The following is a 21,970-nucleotide window of genomic DNA, read 5'->3' as shown; positions in this document are numbered from 1 at the left end:
AAAAATTCATGCCTGGGGATCAACTCTAAGGCTAATCTCACGCCAAGCAAGTGTTCTGCCACGGTGCCCTCAAACAATGCAACTGCTAAGAATCAGGCTACTGTAGTGAATGGAAAGCTAAAGGCAATGTCTGTCTTCTCTAGGTGCTTGTTATATAATGTTAGGTCACTTGATATAGCTAGATTTTCTGTACTAGAAAACATTAGGCATACAAAGTCATATTTACTGAACTAGCTGACCACTGCTATGAAATTTGAATGTAGATCTTTTAATAACTTGTAGCATTTCATAATGGGCACTTATGTCTCTGCAGAACATCAAAGGGAACAGTTCCGATGTTTACAGGCACTCACTTGGCTTACCAGCTCTGACCTTCTAGGTGCGATTATCAGTTCTATGACTGAGCTGCAAGAAGTCATTAGTAAAACAGGTATGGCCACTTTTTATGTCTTCACAAAATATACTTAAGAACAAATGCCCATATGGTACAAATTCTAATAATCTTGGAAGACAGTATATACGTTTTTTTACTTAGCCACAGAGAGATTGTTAAACATGTGTTTAATGATGTAAACATGTAAGTGAATAAATTTTTATGACAAACTTTGTATTTATTTATAAAGGAAATTACATGAATTGTTTCTGGCAAATGTATCTACTCCATTCTCCCCCTTTGTGATTTGTTTTTCCTATGAAAAGCACAGCATTCGTTTTAAAACTAACTCACTTTCTCTTATTAAAGTTTAACTTTTTAAATGTGTGTGGGTGTTTTGCCTCCATGTATGTGTCTATAGTACCTCATGTGTTCCTGGTGCCATCAGGGGCAGAACAGGGTGTTGCATCCTGGGGAACTGGAGTTACAGACTGTTGTGACTCACTTGTGAGTGCTGGGAATCGATCCAGGGTCCTCAGAAAGAGCAGCCAGTGCTCTTAACCCCTGAGCTACCTTGCCAGCCCAAAGTTTTTCTTTTTAAAGTGATGGAGACACGTGCCTTTGTTTTGTTTTCTGGCCATGAATTTCAGAAGCTTGAGCAGTACTAGCTGAACCATGGACAATGCCATGTCTCATTTGGTGATATATGCATTTTAAAATCTGTCTTGGATAGAGTTAACCTGAAGAGCTCGTTCTTTTCTATCATGTATGAAATTTACTATAAGCAGTGATTTCCCGAGATTTAAACTTTGCTTCTTTCCCATGACTCAGGTTGTGTGTATTTGTGTGCATATGTGTACTAGAAATGGGTAATGATAACTGGTTTTCCTAAGCTGGGATAAATGTTCACATACTCTGGGTGAGCTCCATAGTAGACTGGAAATAGTCATTATGTATCACCAGTAATGTTAGTGTAACCCTGCTAAGACTGTCCTGCTCAGTGAGGTCATTAAATGCACAGAGGAAAAGATAATGTGAGATGTCATTTAAAATTTAAAGGTAGGTCAATATAAATGAGAATCATTTCATTAAAATTTCAGGTATCTAAACCTAGGCTCCAGGAAGCTTATGATTCTCAGATTATTTTTAGGTGTTGCCATTGATGTTGGTAAGCCATGAGCATACTTAATGCATTAGCAGAACATTAGCATGCTGGGATTGAGGTAGAAACAAAATTAAAATTTTAATTATTAAAAATTTAAGATATAATAAATTAAATTTCACACACATATATAATATATAAGTTTAGATAAACATATAATATGATTTCTTCAGGTTGTCTCAAACAAAATTAAATTAAGAATTTGGTTTATTGGTTCAAAGCAAATAGGTTTTCTGAAAGAGCATAATGATAGGATTTGGATTTAGTATAATAGATAGGTATGCTAGCTAGCCATATTATCTTAAAATCAATTTTTAAAGGTTAGTCAATGGGTTTTACTATGGCAATTTCACGTGTATATGTAATGGTGCTCTGTCATTCTCCTCTCTCAGTCTTTCCTTCCCACACCCTTTCTTGCTGGCCCACCTCCTCCTCTCAAATCTGTTGGTGAGAGAATAAACTTCGTATTTGTCTGTCCATTTCCTCTAAATATCACAATTTCCCTTTTCTTTGCAGTTAAAATCATTCCATTTTGTATATGTTCCACATTTTCTTTCTGTATTCATCTGCCGATGGATGGCTTAGCTTTCTCTGTAGTGAATAGTGCAGCGATAGCAGATGTGTATCTCTGTGGGGCAGTCGGTCACACGGTAGTTCTGTTTGTAGCTTTTTGAGAACATCCACACTGAATTCCAAAGTGAGTGACTCAGTTTATTCCCGGCAGTACAAAAGGGCTTCTCTTTCCCCATGTCTTCTCCAGGGCTTGTTGTCATCTGCTTTCTAGTACTTACTAGCCATCTGTATTTCTGCTTCTGGAACTTATCTATTCAGATCATCAATGTACTTATTAGCTGGATTTTTTTCAGTGTCTAATTTTACAGTTCTTTATACATTCTAGATATTAACGCACTGTCTGTTTATAATTGATAAAGACTTTTTCCAATTCTGTGGGCTGTCTCCTCTGGCGATTATTGCTTTCTTTGCTAGCAGTAGCTTTTTATTTGCAAGTAATCCCATTTGTCAGTCCTTAAAATTTCTTTTGCTACTGGGATACTTTTCAGAAAACCCTTGTTTATATCTTGAAATATGTTTTTTTTTAAACCAGTATTCCCTCTGCTAGTTTCTAAGCTTCAGGTCTTACATTAAAGTCTTTGATCATTTAGAATTAATTTTTGTGCAAGGTACAAGGTATGCATCTAGTTTTATTTTTTGACATGTGGAAATTTACTTTCCCCAGCACTGTTTGTTGAAGGGGCCATGTTCCTGCCAGTGTGTGGTTTTGAAACATTATACAAGATCAGGGCCTGGGCCTATGTGGGTTTATATCTGGTCTTCAGTCCCATTGATCTGTCTGTTCTCAGGTCAGCACTGTGGTGCTTTGTTACTGGATCTCTGTAGCACAATCAAAATGTTTTCCTCCTTCCTGGTGCTCCCTCCATGAGTTCTTCACCCTTCTCCTCTCTCCTTTGCTTCTGAGAGGGTGCTCCCACACCTACCCACCCACTCCCACCTCAACAAGATTAAGCACATCCTTTCCCACTGAGGCCAGCTAAGGCAGTCCTTGACTACATATGTAGTGGAAAGCCACAGCCCAGCCCAGCCCATCTTTGGTTGGCAGCTTAGCCTCTGGGAGCTCTGAGGGGTCCAGGTTAGTTGAGACTGTTGTTCTTCCTATGGGGTTGCAATGTCCTTCAGCCCCTTCAGTCCTTCCCCTAACTCTCCCATAGGGGTGCCTGACCTCAGTCCAATTGTTGGGTTAAGTATCTGCATCTGTCTCAGTCAGCTTCTGATAGAGCCTCTCATAGGACTGCCATGCTAGACTCCTGTCTGCAAGAGGCACAACATGGCATCAGTAAGAGTGTCAGGGTGTCCCATGGGATGGATCCCAAGTTGGGCCAGTCACTGGACCGTGTTTTCTTCAGAGTCTGCTGTTTTTGTCCCTGCATTTCCTTTAGACAAGAACAATTCTGGGTCAAGAATTTTGAGATGGATGGGTAGCCCCATTTCTCAAATGGGAGCCAGGTCTGTCTACAAGAGATGGTTTCTTTAGGTTCCATCCCCCCACTGTTGGGCATTTTGGCTTAAGTCATCCTCATTGAATTCTGGGATCCTCTCACAACGCTGGTGTCTGAGCCTTTCTAGAGGTTCCCCCGCCACCCCAACCCCACACTGCTGCATATTTCTTTTCATTCTCCTGGCCCTCTGGGCTTCTCTCCTGTCTCACCCCATACCTGATCCTGCCCATCTTTTCTCCCCACCTCCCACCCAGGTCTCTCCCTCCCTCTGCCTCTCATGATTGTTTTGTTTCCCCTTTTAAGTAGGATTGAAATATCCACACACATGGGCCTTCTTTCATGTTAAGCTTCCTATGGTCTGTGAGTCGTATCATGGTTATTCTGAACTTTATGGCTAATATCCACTTATCAGTGAGCATATACCATGTATGTATGCCCTTTTGGGTCTGGTTACCTCACTCAGGATGATATTTTCTAGTTCCATCCATTTGTCTAAGGATTTCATAAAGTCATTGTTTTTGATAGCTGAGTAGTATTCCCATTGTGTAAATGTGTCACATTGTCTGTATCCATTCTTTGGTTGAGGAACATCTGGGTTGTTTCCAGCTTCTGGCTATTACAAATAAGACTGCTATGAACATAGTGGAGCACGTGTCCTTGTGATATGGTAGAGCATCTTTTGGGTATATGGCCAGTAGTGGTATAGCTGGGTCTTCAGGTAGAACTATTTTCAGTTTTCTGCAGAACCGTCAGATTGATTTCCAGAGTGGTTGTTCCATCTTGTTATCCCACCAGCAATGGATTGCAAGCTGGTACACACCCTCTTTCTCCGCATCCTCACCAGTACTTGAGTTTTTTTTTTTTTTTTTTAATCTTCGCCATTCTGATTGGTGTGAGGTGGAATCTCAGGGTTGTTTTGATTTTTATTTCCCTGATGACTAAGGATGTTGAACATTTCTTTAAGTGCTTCTCAGCCACTCAAGATCCTTCAGTTGAGAATTCTCTTTAGCTCTGTACTCCATTTTTAATTGGTTTATTTGGTTTTCTGGAGTCTATAACTTCTTGAGTTCTTTGCATATTTTGGATATTAGCCATCTCTCAGATATAGGGCTAGTGAAGATCTTTTCCCAATCTGTAGGTTGCCATTTCATTTTATTGATAGTGTCCTTTGCCTTACAGAAGCTTTGCAGTTTCCTGAGGTCCCATTTGAGCATGAGCCATTGGTGCACTGTTCAGGAAATTGTCCCCAGTGCCCATGCTTTTGAGGCTCTTCCCCACTTTCTCCTCTATTAGATTCAGTGGATCTGGTTTTATGTGGAGGTTCTTGATCCACTTGGACTTGAGCTTTGTACAAGGAAATAATAATGGATCGGTCTGCATTCTTCTACATGCTGGCCTCCAGTTGAACCAGCACCATTTGTTGAAGATAATATCTTTTTTCCACTGAATGGATTTGTCAAAGATCAAATGTCCATAAGTCTGTGGGTTCATTCATGGTTCTTCAATTCTATTCCATTGATCTATATGTCACTTCATCTTAAAAATAGTGCAAACAACCACTGAATTGAGAATAGGACCCCGTTGAAGGAATCAGAGAAAGAACTGGAAGAGCTTGAAGGGGCTCGAGACCCCATATGTACAACAATGCCAAGCAACCAGAGCTTCCAGGGACTAAGCCACTACCTAAAGACTATACATGGACTGACCCTGGACTCTGACCTCATAGGTAGCAATGAATATCCTAGTAAGAGCACCAGTGGAAGGGGAAGCCCTGGGTCCTGCTAAGACTGAACCCCCAGTGAACTAGACTGTCGGGGGGAGGGCGGCAATGGGGGAGGGTTGGGAGGGGGAACACCCATAAGGAAGGGGGGGGGGGGATGTTAGCCTGGAAACCGGAAAGGGAATAACACTCAAATGTATATAAGAAATACTCAAGTTAATAAAAAAAAAAAAGTGCAAACATTAATGGAAATACACTTATGTATCTTAGTATACTTAAGGTACAGGTTATTAATTTTATTCTAAAATTGGTGGAGGCAGCATTTTAGATGTAAACAAGAATTCTGATACCAGCTGCCTGGTGCTGGATAAACTATTTAAATTTATGTGGTCTGTGCCTGGTGCTCCAGGCCTGTAATCTCAGCTATGGGGAGATTAAGCCACATTGATCAATAATGCAAGGCTAACCTCGACTACAGAGTGAGTTCGAGGCCAGCCTGGTCCACTTAGTGAGAACCTTTCAAAATAAAAGTGTTGAAACATGATAGGTTTAAATCTAGCTATTCCTAACATACTTGGGTTTTAGGTTCGATCTCCAACACAACAAAAGACACAGCCAGAAAAAAAAGAAATCACAATAGTTTCTTTGTGTGTAAATCAGAGATGGTTGTATCACCTGTCTCACAGAGTAATGGATACAGAAAATGGAGTACTACTCAGCTATCAAAAACAATGACTTCATGAAATTCATAGGCAGATGGATGGAACTAGAAAATACCATCCTGAGTGAGGTAACCCAATCACAAAAAATCACGCATGGTATGCACTCACTGATAAGTGGATATTAGCCCAAAACTTGAAATACCCAAGATACAATCCACAGACCACAGGAAGCTCAAGAAGAAGGATGACCAAAGTGCAGATGCTTCAATCCTTAAAAGGGGGAACAAAAATATTCATAGGAGAAAATACGGAGATAAAGTTTGGAGCAAAGACGGAAGGAACAGCCATTCAGAGCCTGCCCTACATGTGGCCCATCTATATGCAGCCACCAAACTAGATAAGATTGATGAAGCTAAAAAGTGAATGCTTACAGGAACTGGATATAGCTGTCTCCTGAGAGGCACAGCCAGAGCATGTACAATACAGAGGTGAATGCTAGCAGCAAACCCTTGAAATGAGATCGGGGTCTCCGTTGGAGGAATTAGAGAAAGGATTGAAGATAGGAACAACAATGCCAACCAACCAGAGCTCCCAGGGACTAAGACTATACATGGACTGACCCATGACTCCAGCTGCATATGTAGCAGAGGATGGCCTTGTTGGACACCAATGGGAGGAGAAGCCCTTGGTCCTGCCAAGGCTGGACCACCCCTCCAAGTATAGGGGAATGTTGGGGGGTACAAAAGCGGGGGTGGTTGGGGAAGGGGAACACCCTTATTAGAAGGGGAAGGGGAAGGGGATGGGATGGGGAGGCTTATGTCCTGGAAACCAGGAAAGGGAATAACATTTGAAATGTAAATAAAAAAAATCCAGTTTTTTTTTTTTTAAAACCTTACAGAGTTTTGGGCTTCTTTCACTTAGTCATTGTTTTTGGTTAATTTTCTTACTCCAAGCCCTTGTCTCTTCCACCCTCTCCCACTCCCAGATCCCCCTCTGCTTTTTTAAAAATTATTAATTAATTAGTTATTTCATCTATTTACATCTTCTCTCCCAATCATCAGTAATTTCCAAAGTGTGTTGTAGAGTCTATTAGCATCATGTGGTATCATGAGAGAGCTCCAGTTTGTGCTGGTAGGTCCTGAATGTGGCAGCTACCATGTGTATAAGAAGGGAACATGCAACGTAGTTCCTAAACTTAATACAAGAAGTCAGGTATGAAGAATTTCTGATATTAAAAACCATCCTATGTTTATCAAAGAACATTTATGTTTTAATAAATGTTTAATAGTTGCAAATGATAAAAAAAAAAGATGTTTTGAGGCTGGGGGGGGTGGCTCAGTTTGTCAGGCATTGCCTTGCAAGCACATGGACTGGAGTTTGGATCCCCAACACCCTCATAAAGGCTGAGTGGGTGTGACAGGCTGCGTGCAATGCCAGAGCTTCCCCGGAGCATGATTGTTAGCTGGAGTAGCCGAGTTGGACATCAACCTCTGACCTCGACATATACACACACACACACACACACACATACACACACACACATACACATACACATGCAAGCATTTACACATAAATGGAAAGGAAAGGTGGGTTTGTTAATTACTATGTATAGTTAAAGAGAAGTTTTCTTTCTCTAATAAAATCATATTGTATATTTGGGGGGCTGCCAGAGTTCTTTGTACTCTGCAGAAAACCCCATTTAAAGTACCATAATAAAACTGGTTATTTTCTCTCTTCTTCGTAATAGAGAGTCTAGAGATCTATACAAGTCCAGAGTATAGTTCTTCTCTGCCATCCTTATCATCTTCATATTGGTGCCTGTCCACTCTGCAGGATTATGTTTCCCAGGAAGGGAAAGAAGAAAGGTAAAATGTGAAAGCGTTCACATACTGTTGGAAAGTGTAACTGTGCTGAGCTTCTTTGGAACAGTTTTGTGGTTTCTTAAAATGTTAGCATTGAGCTATTATAAGCTAGCAATTTCAGTATTTTTTCGATGACATGTATCTATATAAAAAATGTAAGCATAAATGCTCGTAGCACCAACAACAGTTTAAAACAAGGTGAAAACAGACCGAACTGTTCCTCAGCCGGTGAGCGGATGCACACACGTGAACTCATGAGGCCACAGGAGTGAAGCACTTGTGTGTGCTGTAACAAGGACGAACCCTACACCAGAGTCACAGCGCCACTCCTGTGAGCCATGCATCTTGCTATCTGTTCGTAAGAAGTGTGAAGAGTAGGGACATTGGAAGACAGAAGGGAGGATATTAAAACCACTCAAGAACATTTACTTCAGTGCTCATAGATCCCCTTGTGTGTCTTTCTGGACTCCCCAGCCTTCCTTTCCCCTCCTTTGGTTCCCCTAGTGCGGGGATCAAACCCAGGGCTTTGTGCACGTGAGGTCAGTGCTCCGCCTCTGAGCTACAGCTTCTTTCTGAAAACTCAAACCACCTTAACTGTCAGGATTGTGTACTGATAGCACCACTGTGGCTTCTTTCTGTCCAGCCTCAGGAAATCCGTGGTCATGTATGCCAGCATCAAGGAGTACCGTGTAGCATAAAGGTATTGCTTGCTGTATTTATTCTTGGGTTAAAGAAAATTCAGTAAGTGATTATTTTTTAAAAGTTAAGCGTTTAGAATATATTCTGAATCGTACACAAGCTGTCTTCTAGGAAAGAGAGTGTGCTCTTGACCATGCTTGAACAATGACGTTTAAAGGTGTGCTATTGTACACTATTTGTACATTTGTCCCTTTTCAGCCTTCACGTTCTCATGTTAACTCTGGCTGGGCTGGATAGTTTTATGTCCGCTTGATACAAGTTAAGGTCTCTAAGAGGAGGGAGCCTCAATTAAGGAAATGCCTCTATAAGATCAGGTACACACACACCTGTAGGGCATTTTCTTAGTGATTAATATAGAGGGCCCAGCCCACTGTGGGTAGCGCCATCCCTGGGATGATGGTTCTGGGTTCTATAAGACAGAGGGGCTTAACAAGCTGTGGGGAGCAAGCCAGTAAGCAGCATCCCTCCATGGCCTCTGCCTCAGCCCCTTCCTCCAGAGCCCTGCCCTGTGTGAGTTTCTGCCCTCACTGCTTTTGATGATGAACTGTGAGTCAAGTAAACCCATGCCTTCCTGAGTTGCTTTGGTTATGGTGCTTTATTATAGCAATAGTAACCCTAACTAAGACACTGGCTAATAGGAGTTCCTAGCTAATATGTCTGTTACAGAAAAAAGGAACTTGCTTTGAATATGTAAATGTCCTATAAAGGTTCATTGTTTTATCTCTTTCTTGAATACTGATGTCTTAATGGAACTAACACTACTTTTACCTTCTTATGAAACTGGAGGTTTGATAATGAGAACTTGAAGCCACTTTTTAGAAAGCACTTACAGTATCTGACCACTTTTATAAACTTTGATGATGTATTCAGAAGCAGTGGGCAGACTGCAGTTTTCACGTTGCCTCTATAAACACTAGACAGGTGGCAACCTTTTTGCTTTTGTGATAGTGTTTGCCCACTTGAGATAAATTACCTCTTCTAGATATCCAAATGGTGTGCCTGCAAGAGATCATTTACCTCAAACAGGGGAGGATGCTACATTCCCTGAAGGGCAGAAACATCAATCATTCTGAGAGTAGAATACAGGTAGCTGAACTTTTTGTTTCAAATGGTCTAAGCTAAAAGTGGAACAATAGAAATGTGCTAGTTTTGGTTTCTGAATACATCTCTGAATCTATCCAAGGGTAGGTAGAGTGCCAGTACATTTTATTGTACATCTTTCCTATAATTAAAGGAAGACATCTTGATTGTCTTGAAGACAGATGACCCCAACACACCCTTGCTAGTAGTTGCTACTAGTTTACTTCTTATTGTATATTTAGTAAACTTTGTAGATGTCACAGCTAAAAAGGACCAAACTCAGAAGCCTAATTGTGTTCAGGTCAAGACCGAAGTTTCATATTTAGGAGGGTCAAAGCAGTGAGAATTTATATTTTTGTTAATAAGAAGTTTTTGCTGTATTTTAAAGATCAAAGACCTTAGCCAGGCCAGGTTTTATATACCTATAGTACCAGCAGCCTTGAGGCAAAAGCAGGAAGATTCCAGGGCAAGCCTGATCTACATAGGGAATTGTCTAGGTCAGCCTGGGCTACATTGTGAGAACTTATTTAGAAGAAAATGTTAACTTACTAACGTTTCTGACATTATTAACATTATTCATCATTGATGCCTTTATATACTTTATTGTTAATTCACCATTACTCTTTGCTTAAAGGGGGTTTCTCACCCTGTCTGAGCAGAAAAGCTTTATTTTAATTAGAAAATACACTAATAACTAAATATGTTTAGTTTTCTATGTGGTGATTGTATTTTCAGTAGAAATAGATTTCTATAATGTTTTCTAACAACTTCTAGTTATTCTAGTTATTATATTATCATGCATATGCTATTCATGTCTGAATTTTATTATGGCAAATAAAGATCAAGCTGGGGACCCCTGTAGTAGCTCTCTGTCCCCTCGGGGGGTCCTGCCACCTCCAGGGTTAGAACTACTAGGCCAGACGGCAGCTTAGGCATTTCTCAGAAGATTTCATCTGTGTGGAAAGTACGCCTGTTCTGTTGGAGAAGGTACTTGTGTAACCTGTGGTCTGCTTCTTTATACCGTCACATCATGGAAGTTGGGAGAGTGACTAGCAAATGTATTTAACATAAAGAAAAAATTGCTTTTAACCAGGTGTAAATTTTAAAATGGTTGAGACAAGTGAACAAGAGGATTTTTAGTGACTTTTGTTCTCTGTCATGTAAATAAGTATGCAATCCTGGTGCTACAGCATCGTTCCCTCCTTTATGATACAGTTGTACTTCATATGGTAAAATGGGAGCTGTATTGCAAAAATGCCTCTTAGAACATAAATTATTTAGTGCTCTGACTGTAATTTATGATGTTCAGCACACACGCTTAGGATGTGTCTTTTCCTAACTTCTTAACAATTCAGAAGAAGGCCTCGTGGGATTGTATTGTCATTTAATTTTCTCCTTCATTAGAGGTTAGAGTCTACCAAACACATTTCAGTGATGTAGTAAAATAGAAATAGTAGATTTTAAAATTTAATTGTAGTTGAAATTTTATTTTAAGGCTGTTTTTATTGAAAATGTCCTTACCTTTCTACTAATTAAAAATTTAAAAACAGATCTTATATTTGCTTAAAAAGTAATTTCTGATATACCATGAAGATTAACATTGCTTTCTCTTGGTAATTTTGGATGCATTGTTGAGTTCAGTGTTGTTGCAGTCACTGTGAAAGTAAAACGGGATGTGGTTAATCCAACAAATACATAGGATATCCAGGTATGCCAGCCTGGCACGGTGAAGACAGACAGCCGGAATGACAGAGGCCAGACAGAAACATACGGTGCCGCTGAGGACACGGAGAATGTGTATTTGATATTGAAATATGTGTTATATTGAATATTAACAGAAGAATTTTACAATGAATTATTTAATATATTTGATAGTTACTTACTTAACTGCGCTCATGATGTGCTGAACGCCATCCCATTGTGCTAGTAAATTTTTGTCATTCGTTACTTTTTAAATGACTTGTTATTAACAAAGGCATAGCATATTTTAATTAATCTTGACTTTGTCCATGTCACTGATGTGTTTGTAATGATTATCATACAGCACAAAGACACATCACCTTATGTTCTCTGAAGTCAGTGCAGGGGAACTAATGAATAAAGTTTATATGTACAATATTCTCTCATCAAGCTGGCAACTTTTATTCTATGTCTTACTCTGAAGCAATGTGGTTTTCAAGTTTTGGCTGCTACATGGCGTAGAAGATGTCTCCTGTTTCTACGCTGGGGAGGAGAAGGGAATGCAGGTCAGGTCTCAGAGCACAGGCTGACTGAGGAGGGCTGCAGCGGTTGCTGAGGCAGCTCTCAATGCCGCAGGAAACCACTGGTTGCCCCTTGGCCAGTGTCGCCCTTTCATTTTGAACTGTAATTCTACAATTAATACAATACATCTTGATTTTGTAACATTGACTAAATTTTATTGTGCTTTTGATAGAAGATTTAAAGTAACTCCGGTAGTAGAGACTTTTGAAATGTAGAACTTACAGACTGGATTTGAATTTGAAGAATCTCTCAGAATAGCCCTTCCGTATGGATGGCATCCTAAGCTGAACAAGCTTCTTAGATGGGGAAATGAAATCACATAACTTTCCTGAAGGCATAAGTGAGCTGCTAGTGGTTAGGTTATCCGAAATATCAATTAGTAGGAAGAGTGGTGACAATTTCATTCATCAGCATTAAGTATAATTATTAATTACAGACCTAACTATCTGGTAGTAATCAGCTTGCGTTGCCTACACGGGGACCCTCAAGTCCATTAGATGCAGGATGATTACTGAAATCCCACGAGGAAATAAGTAATTGTAGTTGTAGAATTTCAACTGTCCTGGAACAAAGCAAATTGTGTTTTCTTGTCCAAGAATATAAGTATCATGGCACCAAGTTCAGAAGCAGTCATAATTATGTGTAGAAGCCAAAATCATAGGAAGTGTTAGAGAAAAAAGGGAAGGTGACTTACTAGTATGACAGTATTCCATGTGAAGGTCAGACTGTGAGGCCATGAGGGCTTCTATCAGAGCACGGTTCAACAGTGAGTCACTGCCCGTGCTCAGCTTTTCAGAAAGGTTACTACAACTGAACGAGAACTGTGTAACTGGAAATCATTGTATCGTGATCAGTAACATTGTGAAATCAACACAAGGCCACTCATAGTTTGTGCTCTTTTTTTTTCTTTGAAGATCCAAATTCCAGGATTTGTGGACATTTACTCATAGGTGCAGCCAAGAATTCTTTTGCAAAACTGATGGATAAAATTAGTTTGGCAATGGAAAGTATACCTCTGCGTAGCAGCCGGAGCATAACCTATGTGGACAAAGATTCCCTGGTTCAGAGGCTGGCCCGAGGACTTCACAAAGTGAACACGCTGGCCCTGAAGTATGGTTTGAGCAGCCACATGCCCATTATGGTATGTGCTGTTTCATTTCGTATTGACTTTAGGATTTGTGGGTTAGAGCGTGTTTCAAACGCATAGTTCAAATCAATTCTATGTGAATAATTTAGTTTCATGCAAACATAATAAAATAGAGCCCTTTGAATAAGTGTACTTACTTGGTTTAGAAATAGCTAGTGCCATTTTTTTTGTTTGAATTACATTTAATTTAGTAAAATGCTCATTGCTATTGACTTATTAGTAAATTAGTAACTGATGTTTCTAAATGTATTCTTCTTTAACAACAGAAAAGCACTGCCTCGTTACAAAAGCAAATATTTGGATTTACACAGAGGCTGCACGCAGCTGAGGTAGAGCGCCGCTCCCTGCGTCTGGAGGTGACAGAATACAAACGAACCATGCACGAGATGAAAAAGGAGCTGGACAAGTCACAGAGCCTGCAAACACAATTAAATGAATTCAAGCACTCTGTAAGCAAACGATGGCTGTGTGATACCTTTCTATCTCTTCTGTAACACTGATCGATTATTAGAAATGATTCAAAGTCTCTTCAAAAGGATTGCTTTGTTTTAAAATTTTCTGTCATTTTTTCCAATTTTATTGAAAATAGGTTTTCCAGACAGTATATTCTGATTAGTTTCCCCTCTCCCATCTCTTTCCAGATCTCCAGTTCCTTTTCTATCCAAATCCATACCCTTTCCTTTGCTTTTTCATTAGAAAACAGGCCATCTAAAAATAATAAAAATAAACTAATGAACAAGAATGGAGCAAAGCAAACAAACATATAGAAAAAAAGCCAAAGAAAAAGTACAAGAGAGACATGTAGACACAGAGATACATATGTTGATGCATACAGGACTCCTATAAACCACCATACTGGAAACTATATAGGCAAAGGACTTGGAAGGTTAAAAACAAAACTTCTAAAAATGCCATTGAGTTCTTTTTGTGTTGGCCATTTACTGCTGAGCACAGAGCCTGCCCTTAAGCCTGGGATTGTATACCCAGAATCTTACTAATTAATTAGTTAAGTAATTATCAGTGTGTGTGTGTGTGTGTGTGTGTGTGTGTGTGTGTGTGTGTGTGTGTGTGTGTGTGTGTGTGAAAAAAACTTAGGGTCTTTTGAAAACCATCATCAGTTTGGATGGTGTTTGCTGAAGCAAACTGGTGATGGAGTGTTTTCCTGAAGTGGACACAGATAAAAGACTAAGGCAGACTCACAAAGGGATGTTTAGCTAAAGCAGACACAGGAAAAAAGATGTTTTGCCAAAACAAACACGTAAAAATGACAGATAATGGAAGATTCTTTGCTAACAACACGCGTGTTGTCAGCCTTACATTGAGTAGTTGGGCTGCTTTTGTCAGGACTCCGTAGAGAGAAGCAGCGAGAAACTTGGTGGTGGTGTAGCAGTGGTCCGGCAGGAGTGCTTCCCCTCAGGAAACTTCGCTTTTGCATGCCCTCTGTTGAGGAGCCCACTGTTTGTGGAGGAGACAAAACTCTCCTCTCTTACGTTTTTCAGTAATTTTATTCTCATATTTTTTCTCTCTTATAATTTGAATATTTTGAGTAAATTAGATTACTTAGCCTCATCTATGTACTCGTGGTATAAATTTATCCTTAAATGTATATCAAGCAACGCTTTCTTTTTCTATGAGTTGCATAATTTCTGGGCCCCAAAGAAACGATTTTTATTCTATTTCTGAGAAAACTGAGTGATCATTAGGATGGTAGTAATTTATATTTTCTAGATAGATACAGTGAAGTATGATTTTTATTCTTCAATATCTAGATTTTTTAAAGGAACTCAAATCAGTGGCGTCATGTCTGTGATAAATGAGGTGACTCCACGTTAAATCCCCTTTCACAGCGGAGGCTCTGATTCTTGAACATGTGCAGTTGGTATGACGAAGAGATGGGTGTGCTTCCCTATTTCCACATGTGCATTGTAGACATGCCTCTTGTGAGACATTCTTCTCTTTTCACTTCAAGACCACAATGTCAGGTTTCTTGTTTTACCAACTCAAACACCTTGAAGAAGGGACGGATGAGTATGTCTGACCTAGATCCCATGCGCCTTTAAGGACTGGTGGCCCGTGGGAGCTGTTGTCAGCTTTCCAGAGTGCTCTCACAGAGAGCAGTCACCATACTGCAGTCACCTTATGTCATAGCATATAGAATATGCTTTAATTATTCTCTGTGTTGGATGAGAAAGCTAAATGAGTTCTCAGTTCAGTGCAGCTACCCTCGTGCAAGATGTATATAGGCAAGAAAGCAAGTAAGGCAGATTTTGCTAACTATAATGACTGTGAAAAATAAAACAAGGTAGCATGATAGTGTGAGCATGGCTGGGAACTGCCAGACGGAGGGTACTGGGCCAGAGAGATCCATCTGAGACAGTAGCCCAGTAAACACAGACATAGGGAATCATTTGAATCCTTACTGTCATTTGAGTATTGTTCTTAAAGGCTTTGAGTGATAGTTTAACTTGACTTTTTATTTTGAGGAAAACAAATTTTATGTTTTGTTTTATAATAAATTCATAGAAATGTTTGCATTATATTATTTTGCAAATTTCTGTTTATGTACGCTGTGTGGGTATATGTGTCCAGCTGCCTGTGGAGGCCAGAAAAGGACTTCAGGTCCCCTGGAGCTGGAGTCGTAGGTGGTGGCGCCCTTCCTCCACACTGCGGGTGCTGGGAACTGCCCTCTGATCTGCTAGAGGAGCAGTCAGTGCTCCTCAGCACGGAGCCATATCTCCAGCCCCGTATTGTATTCATTATGTTGGTAAATGCAACTCTGAAAGAACAAATAGCACGGCAATACAGTTGGCTTGCCGCTGATTTTTCCTCTTCTTTTTAAAGAAATTGATCACCCACGAGAAGTTTGAAAGCGCATGTGAAGAACTAAACAATGCGTTGCTGCGGGAGCAGCAGGCACAATTGCTGTTGAATGAACAGGCCCACCAACTGCAGGAGTTGAACTACAGACTTGAATTGCACTCCAGCGAGGAAGCTGACAAAAACCAGACTCTCGGGGAAGCTGTTAAGGTAGAGCATCTCTTGTATAAGAGTTATTTGCTCTTTGCGTGGATCCTGGTGTGTTCATGTGTGCCATGTATAGCTGCCGGACAGGGGATAGACCCATAGGTGCGAACTCTTTCCCTGTAAGTGGCTCATAAGGATGGTGTGGTGTCATTCCACCGTAAGGACTGACACTTACAGGCTGTAAGGACATACATGGAAACCGTAAAGGTGGGCTTTAATGACTGGCCGAATACAAAGGAAGTGTTTTTCTAGTAGTAATTTTTTCAAAAGTATTTTTTATTGAAAACAACTTTTAATATAATATATTCTGATCATGCTTCCTCTCTCCCATTTCCTCTCAAATCTTCCCCATCTGCCTAGCTACCAACTCCACACCCTTTATTCTCTCTCTTTAGAAAACATAGACCAACAAACAAAAACCCCAAACCAGAATAATAAAAAAGGAAACACACACACACACACACACACACACACACACACACACACACACACACACACACACAGTATAAAAACACAAATTCAGAAACTGTAACATAGGAGTGAAAACATCTACAAACCAGCATCGGGTTCATTTTGTGTTGACTGTGTACTCCCTATCCTTAGGTGTGGTTGATATGTGAGGTGAGATTCCATTGGAAAAGCTAAGTTTTCCTTTGCAAGTGGAGATCGGTTGAGGGATGCTTCTTGTTAGGGATAGGAGTCTATGTCTGCTTCTCCCACTCAGCATTGGGATCCTGTTTGACTTGAGCTGTGCACTCCCCGAGCCTACTGCCACAGTCTTTGTGAGTTCATATTTGCTTCAGTCCTGTTGTGTCTGAGGAGCCACTCTTTCCCTGATGTCATCATTTCCCTCTGACTTCTACAGTCTTTCTGTGTCTTCCTCCACATAGCTCCCTGGGTCCTGAGGGGAAGGGTTTGATGAAAACAATCTCATTGAGGACTGAATTTTTCAGTCTCTTACTGTCTGCACATGGGTCTCTGTATCAGTTTCTATCTACCGTAGGAAGACGCTTCTCTGCTGATGCCTCAGAGAGGCACTGATATAGCAGAATATCATTAGGAGTTAGGCTTTTGCTATGTTTGCTTTTCCCTATGCCCCTGGCCACCTAGGTAGTGCCAGGAATGGTTTCTATCTTGTAGAGTAGACCTTCAATCTAAGCAGAGAGTGTGTTGGTGACTCCTACAACATATGTGCCACTATTGCCACAGCATGTCATAAAGGCATGTCACTTTGGTGGATTTCGGGGTTGGTAGCTGGATTGGTAGTTACTTTTCTCTCTGGTAGTGTTTAGAGTACTATCTAGTATCATGAATACTAGTTAGTAGGTGTGAAGCCTCTACTTAGGCACCAACTCAGCTTCTCTGTGTTTCATGAGATGTGTGAGTGTTGTCCTCAGCATAGGGCTTTACCATCAGTTTGTGGTAAATAATTTGACCATATCCTATTCTGTGAAATCTTTCTCCAGTTTGTCATTTTGTCTCTCCCTCAGTTAGACTCCACTTTCAAACGTGGCTGTTTCCTTCTACTGACTAACCTTACTTTCATTGTTAGGGTTTAAAGGTGTGTACTAAGGGCATGTCTGTATCCAGCAATATCATACTGTAATCCAGAGTGTACCTACATTCTGGCTGGATCACACGGACTTAGAAGGTCTTTGGATGTGATCCCTTGCCAGAGAGGCCATGTTGCTGGGTTAAAATTCCTCTACAAGTTCCTTTTCCTTCCTATTTAAGCCTCCTGTTCTCTCCTCTGTCTTTCCATAACTACATGATGTATTTTTACTCTCTTGGGGTCCCCTAGCTCTTTACTGTACCTAACTTCAGTGGTCATAGGGATTGTTGCATGCCTATCAGAAGCTTGAGATCTAGCTAGCATTTACACATAGGAGAATGCATCAAATACTTATATGGGAGTCTAGATTACTTTCCTCAGGATGAATTCCTTTGATTTGTGCTTTTTCTCCTTCCTCTATTCCTGTTTTCTTAGATTTGATCTTTTTATAGTGTCCCAGATTTCCTGGATATTTTGTGACTGGATGTCTTTAGATTTAACATTTTCTTTGACTGAGGTATCCATTTCTTCTACTTGTCTCCAGTGCCTGAGAGTCTGTCTTCCCTGTTTTGTAGTCTGTTTATGAGGCTTACCTCTGAGGATCTTGCCTGACTTCTTAAATTTTCACTTCCAGTTTTATTTTTGTTTGGGTTTCTTTAATGACTATTTCTTTGCATTCTCCTTTTACACCATGAGCTGTGTTCACTATTTTATTCCAGTGTTTGTGTTTTCACAGACGTCTTTTATATCTTCTTCATTCATATCTGCCTCATGGTCCTTGAATGTATTCATAGTTGTTGTTTTGAAGTCTGTGTCTTGTGCTTCCGTCATATTACACTTATCAGGGCCTACTGTAGCAGGGTTACTGGTTCTAGTGGAGGCATATTGTTTTGGCTATTAAATTTTGTGCGTTTTGTGCTGGTGTCTAGCCTTTTGGAGTTAGGATGATCGAGGTGATTCTAGGTGCTCATGTCTGGTCTTGTGTTTGTTGGGTGGGTGCTGTGTTGATCAGTTTCTATTGCCTAGTCTAGATCTTAGGAAAATGTGGTAGATGTGGGTTGCATAATAGAGAATGCTTCTTCAGTTTGTGGGTGGCAGAGGGCGAGAGGTGGGCTAGGAGAAAGGCTGAGAGGGGCTTCAGGAAAGATCTTTGGGGATCCTGTCCATACCATCAGGACACAGTCACAGGTCCCCAGGGAGTTGGAGGTATGGTGGGAGAAGAGCCTTCTATAAGCACATTGCAGTAAGACAAAGAATGATCTGGAGAAACAGGGATGAAAGGGCTAAGGACTCTGGGTCTGTATCAGGTATCCAGTGAATGGCATTGAGGAGGGAGGAGGGCCACCTGCAAACAGGCTGTTACAGGGCTGAGGGTGAGAATAGAGCTGCTGTGATGCTGTGATGGACAGGAAGGAGAATGTGATTCACCTACTTGAGTCCCAGCCCATTATGACCACTGCTATCCCAGATAGATGTTTTCAGGCATTAGGCTGACATGAAGGAATGGGGATGTATAGAAGGGAGGGTTGAGAGGGTCCATAGGAAGGAGCAAAGCTGGGTGCATACTAAGGTCTAGCAGAGTTCCTAATAATGGTTTTTGAAATTGGATTCCTTAATATATGTAACATTTCACTTTCTTCTTTATTGATTGACACCATCTATATACTTGTACTTGGAAAGATTGTGTTGTGTACAGAACTTTTCCTGGGGAGATGCAGCACACATGTCTACTTGTCCTGGGTAGGGAGCCCACAATTGACCAAAGTACAGACACTATCAGAGTCCATTGTGGTGAACCAGTGAGTTTTAATTACAAGAGTATGGGTAAGGGGTGACTTACAGGAGCAGAAATGACTCAAAGACAGCAGCATCACCAAGGCACACCCCAGCACGGGTGACATTTCATAAATCTGTGAACCCAAAGCATACTGCACAACCTGTAGGCAGCTCAACAGGTTGAAGAGTGTTCTTTCTAAGTGACTCTGGTCTAAACGTCTTCTATGCAGCTAGTCTGGGTTCAGCATCTTCTTTGCAGCTTTTGCTCTTCTGAGAGTCTTCTTGGTAGCTGGGTTTAGCTAAGAGTCTTCTCTTCAGCTTGGCTTACCTGAGAGTGACTGTCATCACATTTGGGGCTTACTCTGGGAGGGAGGGGCCTAGTAAATCTGGTCAGTTTCAGGGACTTCCTGAAGCTAACTTGTTTATCTCTCTACTTGAAGAGCTTCCTGATAGAATTTTTGAATTTGGGAGGAAACTGTTATAGAGCAGATAGCTCAGTGGTAAACTGCTTGCCAAGTGAGAAGCTGAGCTTATCCCCAGCACCCAAGTTAAAAAACCAGGTGTGGTGGCGTGCCTGTAATGCTGTGCTGGTGAGGCAGAAATAGTTGGATTCCTGGTACTTGCTGGCCAGCCAGAATTGCCTAATCAGTGAACTTAGGCTAGTGAGCAATGCTATGTCAAGAAGCAAAGTGACAAGTCTGAGAAATGATACCAGTGCTCTGAACTCATACATACATACATACATACATACACACACACACACACACACATATATATACATGTGTGTATATATATGTATATATACATACATACATATATGTATATATGCATATATACAGTAGCATATCCTTATAGGGTACAGGATAGTATTTAAAAACCAAATGCATAATTGTAAAAGGGTCATTTCAACATAATTAATGTATCTGTTATTCATATATTTCTTTGTAAGACACATCCTTTAACATCTACTCTTTTTAAAGTGATTTTAAAATAATATTATTAACTATAGTCACTGAAGAATAGAGTACCAGGATTTATTCTTCATGTCTGACTGTAACCATCTAACCAGCATTCTCCCCTTTCTAGACTCTGTTAAAGATGGGATGTATCTGTACTTTAATAAGCAAAGTTATTACTAATAAATTCAGATTTATCCCATATTCTCCCTCATCTTTCATTTTTTCCTTTGGAGAAGTATAAGATATCTATATCTAAATCTCTCTCTCTCTCTCTCTCTCTCTCTCTCTATATATATATATATATATATATATATATATATATGATTTCTTAATCAAAATTAACTCCTAGATGAGGAATTACTTGGTCAAAGGCCGCAAACAATTTTATTGTTGAGATAGAGTCCATGACGTCCAGACTGACCTTGAAGTCCTGATCCCCATGTGCTAGCCTTCAGGCGCTGAGATTGCAGGCATATGCCACCACACCTGGTCTCCCACGGACATTTCTGAAGTGCATGTATTATCAGTTGCCTCACAGCAAGTTTTTAATGAATGACATTAGTTCTTAGATGTTTGAGAACTGTACGGTTGCCCAACCTGGCAGTTACTATTCCTATAATTTTTGCAAACTTAATACATATGTTTGTTATTTTACTTTATATTTCTTTGATTACTAATCAAATTCAGCATTTTTACAAGTATACTTGTCATTGAATATTTTTGGGCTTCGTATCCTATAAATAGGCAATATAATTGACAGCGTCATCCGGGAGTCCCTGTAAGCGTTGGCACTTACGTTTGCATTATCATATCTTCCAGCTGAGAGAGTCGCTTATATTAGTTTCTTTAAAATATGAGTCGCTTAAATATTGTTGTCAGGAGTGGAAAATTGTTTAATTACTATCTCTTAATTAGAACTAGCAGGTGGTAATGCAAAAATGTTCTCTTGTGGGAGGTAGCATGGTTCAGTGGAAAAGAACAACTGGCCTTGGAACAAGGATTCTCTAATTCAAATCCCAGGTCTGTCACTCGAGCAAACTACTTAACCTCTCTCAGCCTTATTTCTCCTGTAGAGATGGGGATAACGATACCCAAGTTACAGGGTTTTCCTGAGACTAAATTAAGATACCATTCGAAAGCAATTATAAACCTGATAGATGTTCTTCTACGGTTTTCATAAGATTTTAAAACAGTAAGATTTATATCTTTGTATTTATAAAATAAAACAATTCATGAGTAGAAGGCACAGAAAATACAGATGAATAAAAAGTTACTATGATATTATCTGACGATAGCTACATTTTTAAGGATTTTAGTTTCAGTTGTTTGTTTACAGGTATTCAGGGATTAACTTAGTGTGTGTGGGTGTCTCGTGTGGCAGAAGGGAAGAACAACCCCCACAGTTGTCCTCTGACCCGCATAGTCAAGCAGTGGTGTGTGTGTACCCACCACATGCATGGTGCACACACACAGTAAATAAATGTAAAAGGATGGACATTTTCTTTGGTTTTTAGTTGGATTTTGGAGAGTGTCAAGGGGATTTTATTCCGAGATTGTCCATATTTTAAAAATCATGAATTGGTGTTAGATATTGAAAAAGGTATTCTGCGAACCCATTGAGATAACTGTATGTTTTCTTTTTCTTACTATGTTAAGTTCTATCAGGCTATGGCCTGT

General features: G+C 40.2%; 1 protein-coding gene across 1 annotated transcript in view; it reads left to right on the top strand.

Annotated features, from left to right (window-relative positions):
* Ccdc171 (coiled-coil domain containing 171) overlaps positions 1-21,970 on the top strand; it is a 197,631-nt gene that overhangs the window by 133,910 nt on the left and 41,751 nt on the right. The window contains exons 17-20 of the mRNA XM_032902286.1: positions 314-430; positions 12,750-12,976; positions 13,249-13,431; positions 15,824-16,009. Of these exons, the coding sequence (XP_032758177.1) occupies positions 314-430; positions 12,750-12,976; positions 13,249-13,431; positions 15,824-16,009 (713 nt within the window). The remainder of the gene's footprint in view (positions 1-313; positions 431-12,749; positions 12,977-13,248; positions 13,432-15,823; positions 16,010-21,970) is intronic.

Source organism: Rattus rattus, chromosome 1, assembly GCF_011064425.1.
Source record: "Rattus rattus isolate New Zealand chromosome 1, Rrattus_CSIRO_v1, whole genome shotgun sequence".
Lineage (NCBI taxonomy): Eukaryota > Metazoa > Chordata > Mammalia > Rodentia > Muridae > Rattus > Rattus rattus.
Note: the sequence above shows the minus strand (reverse complement) of the source record. Positions and strands in the feature narration are given on the sequence as shown.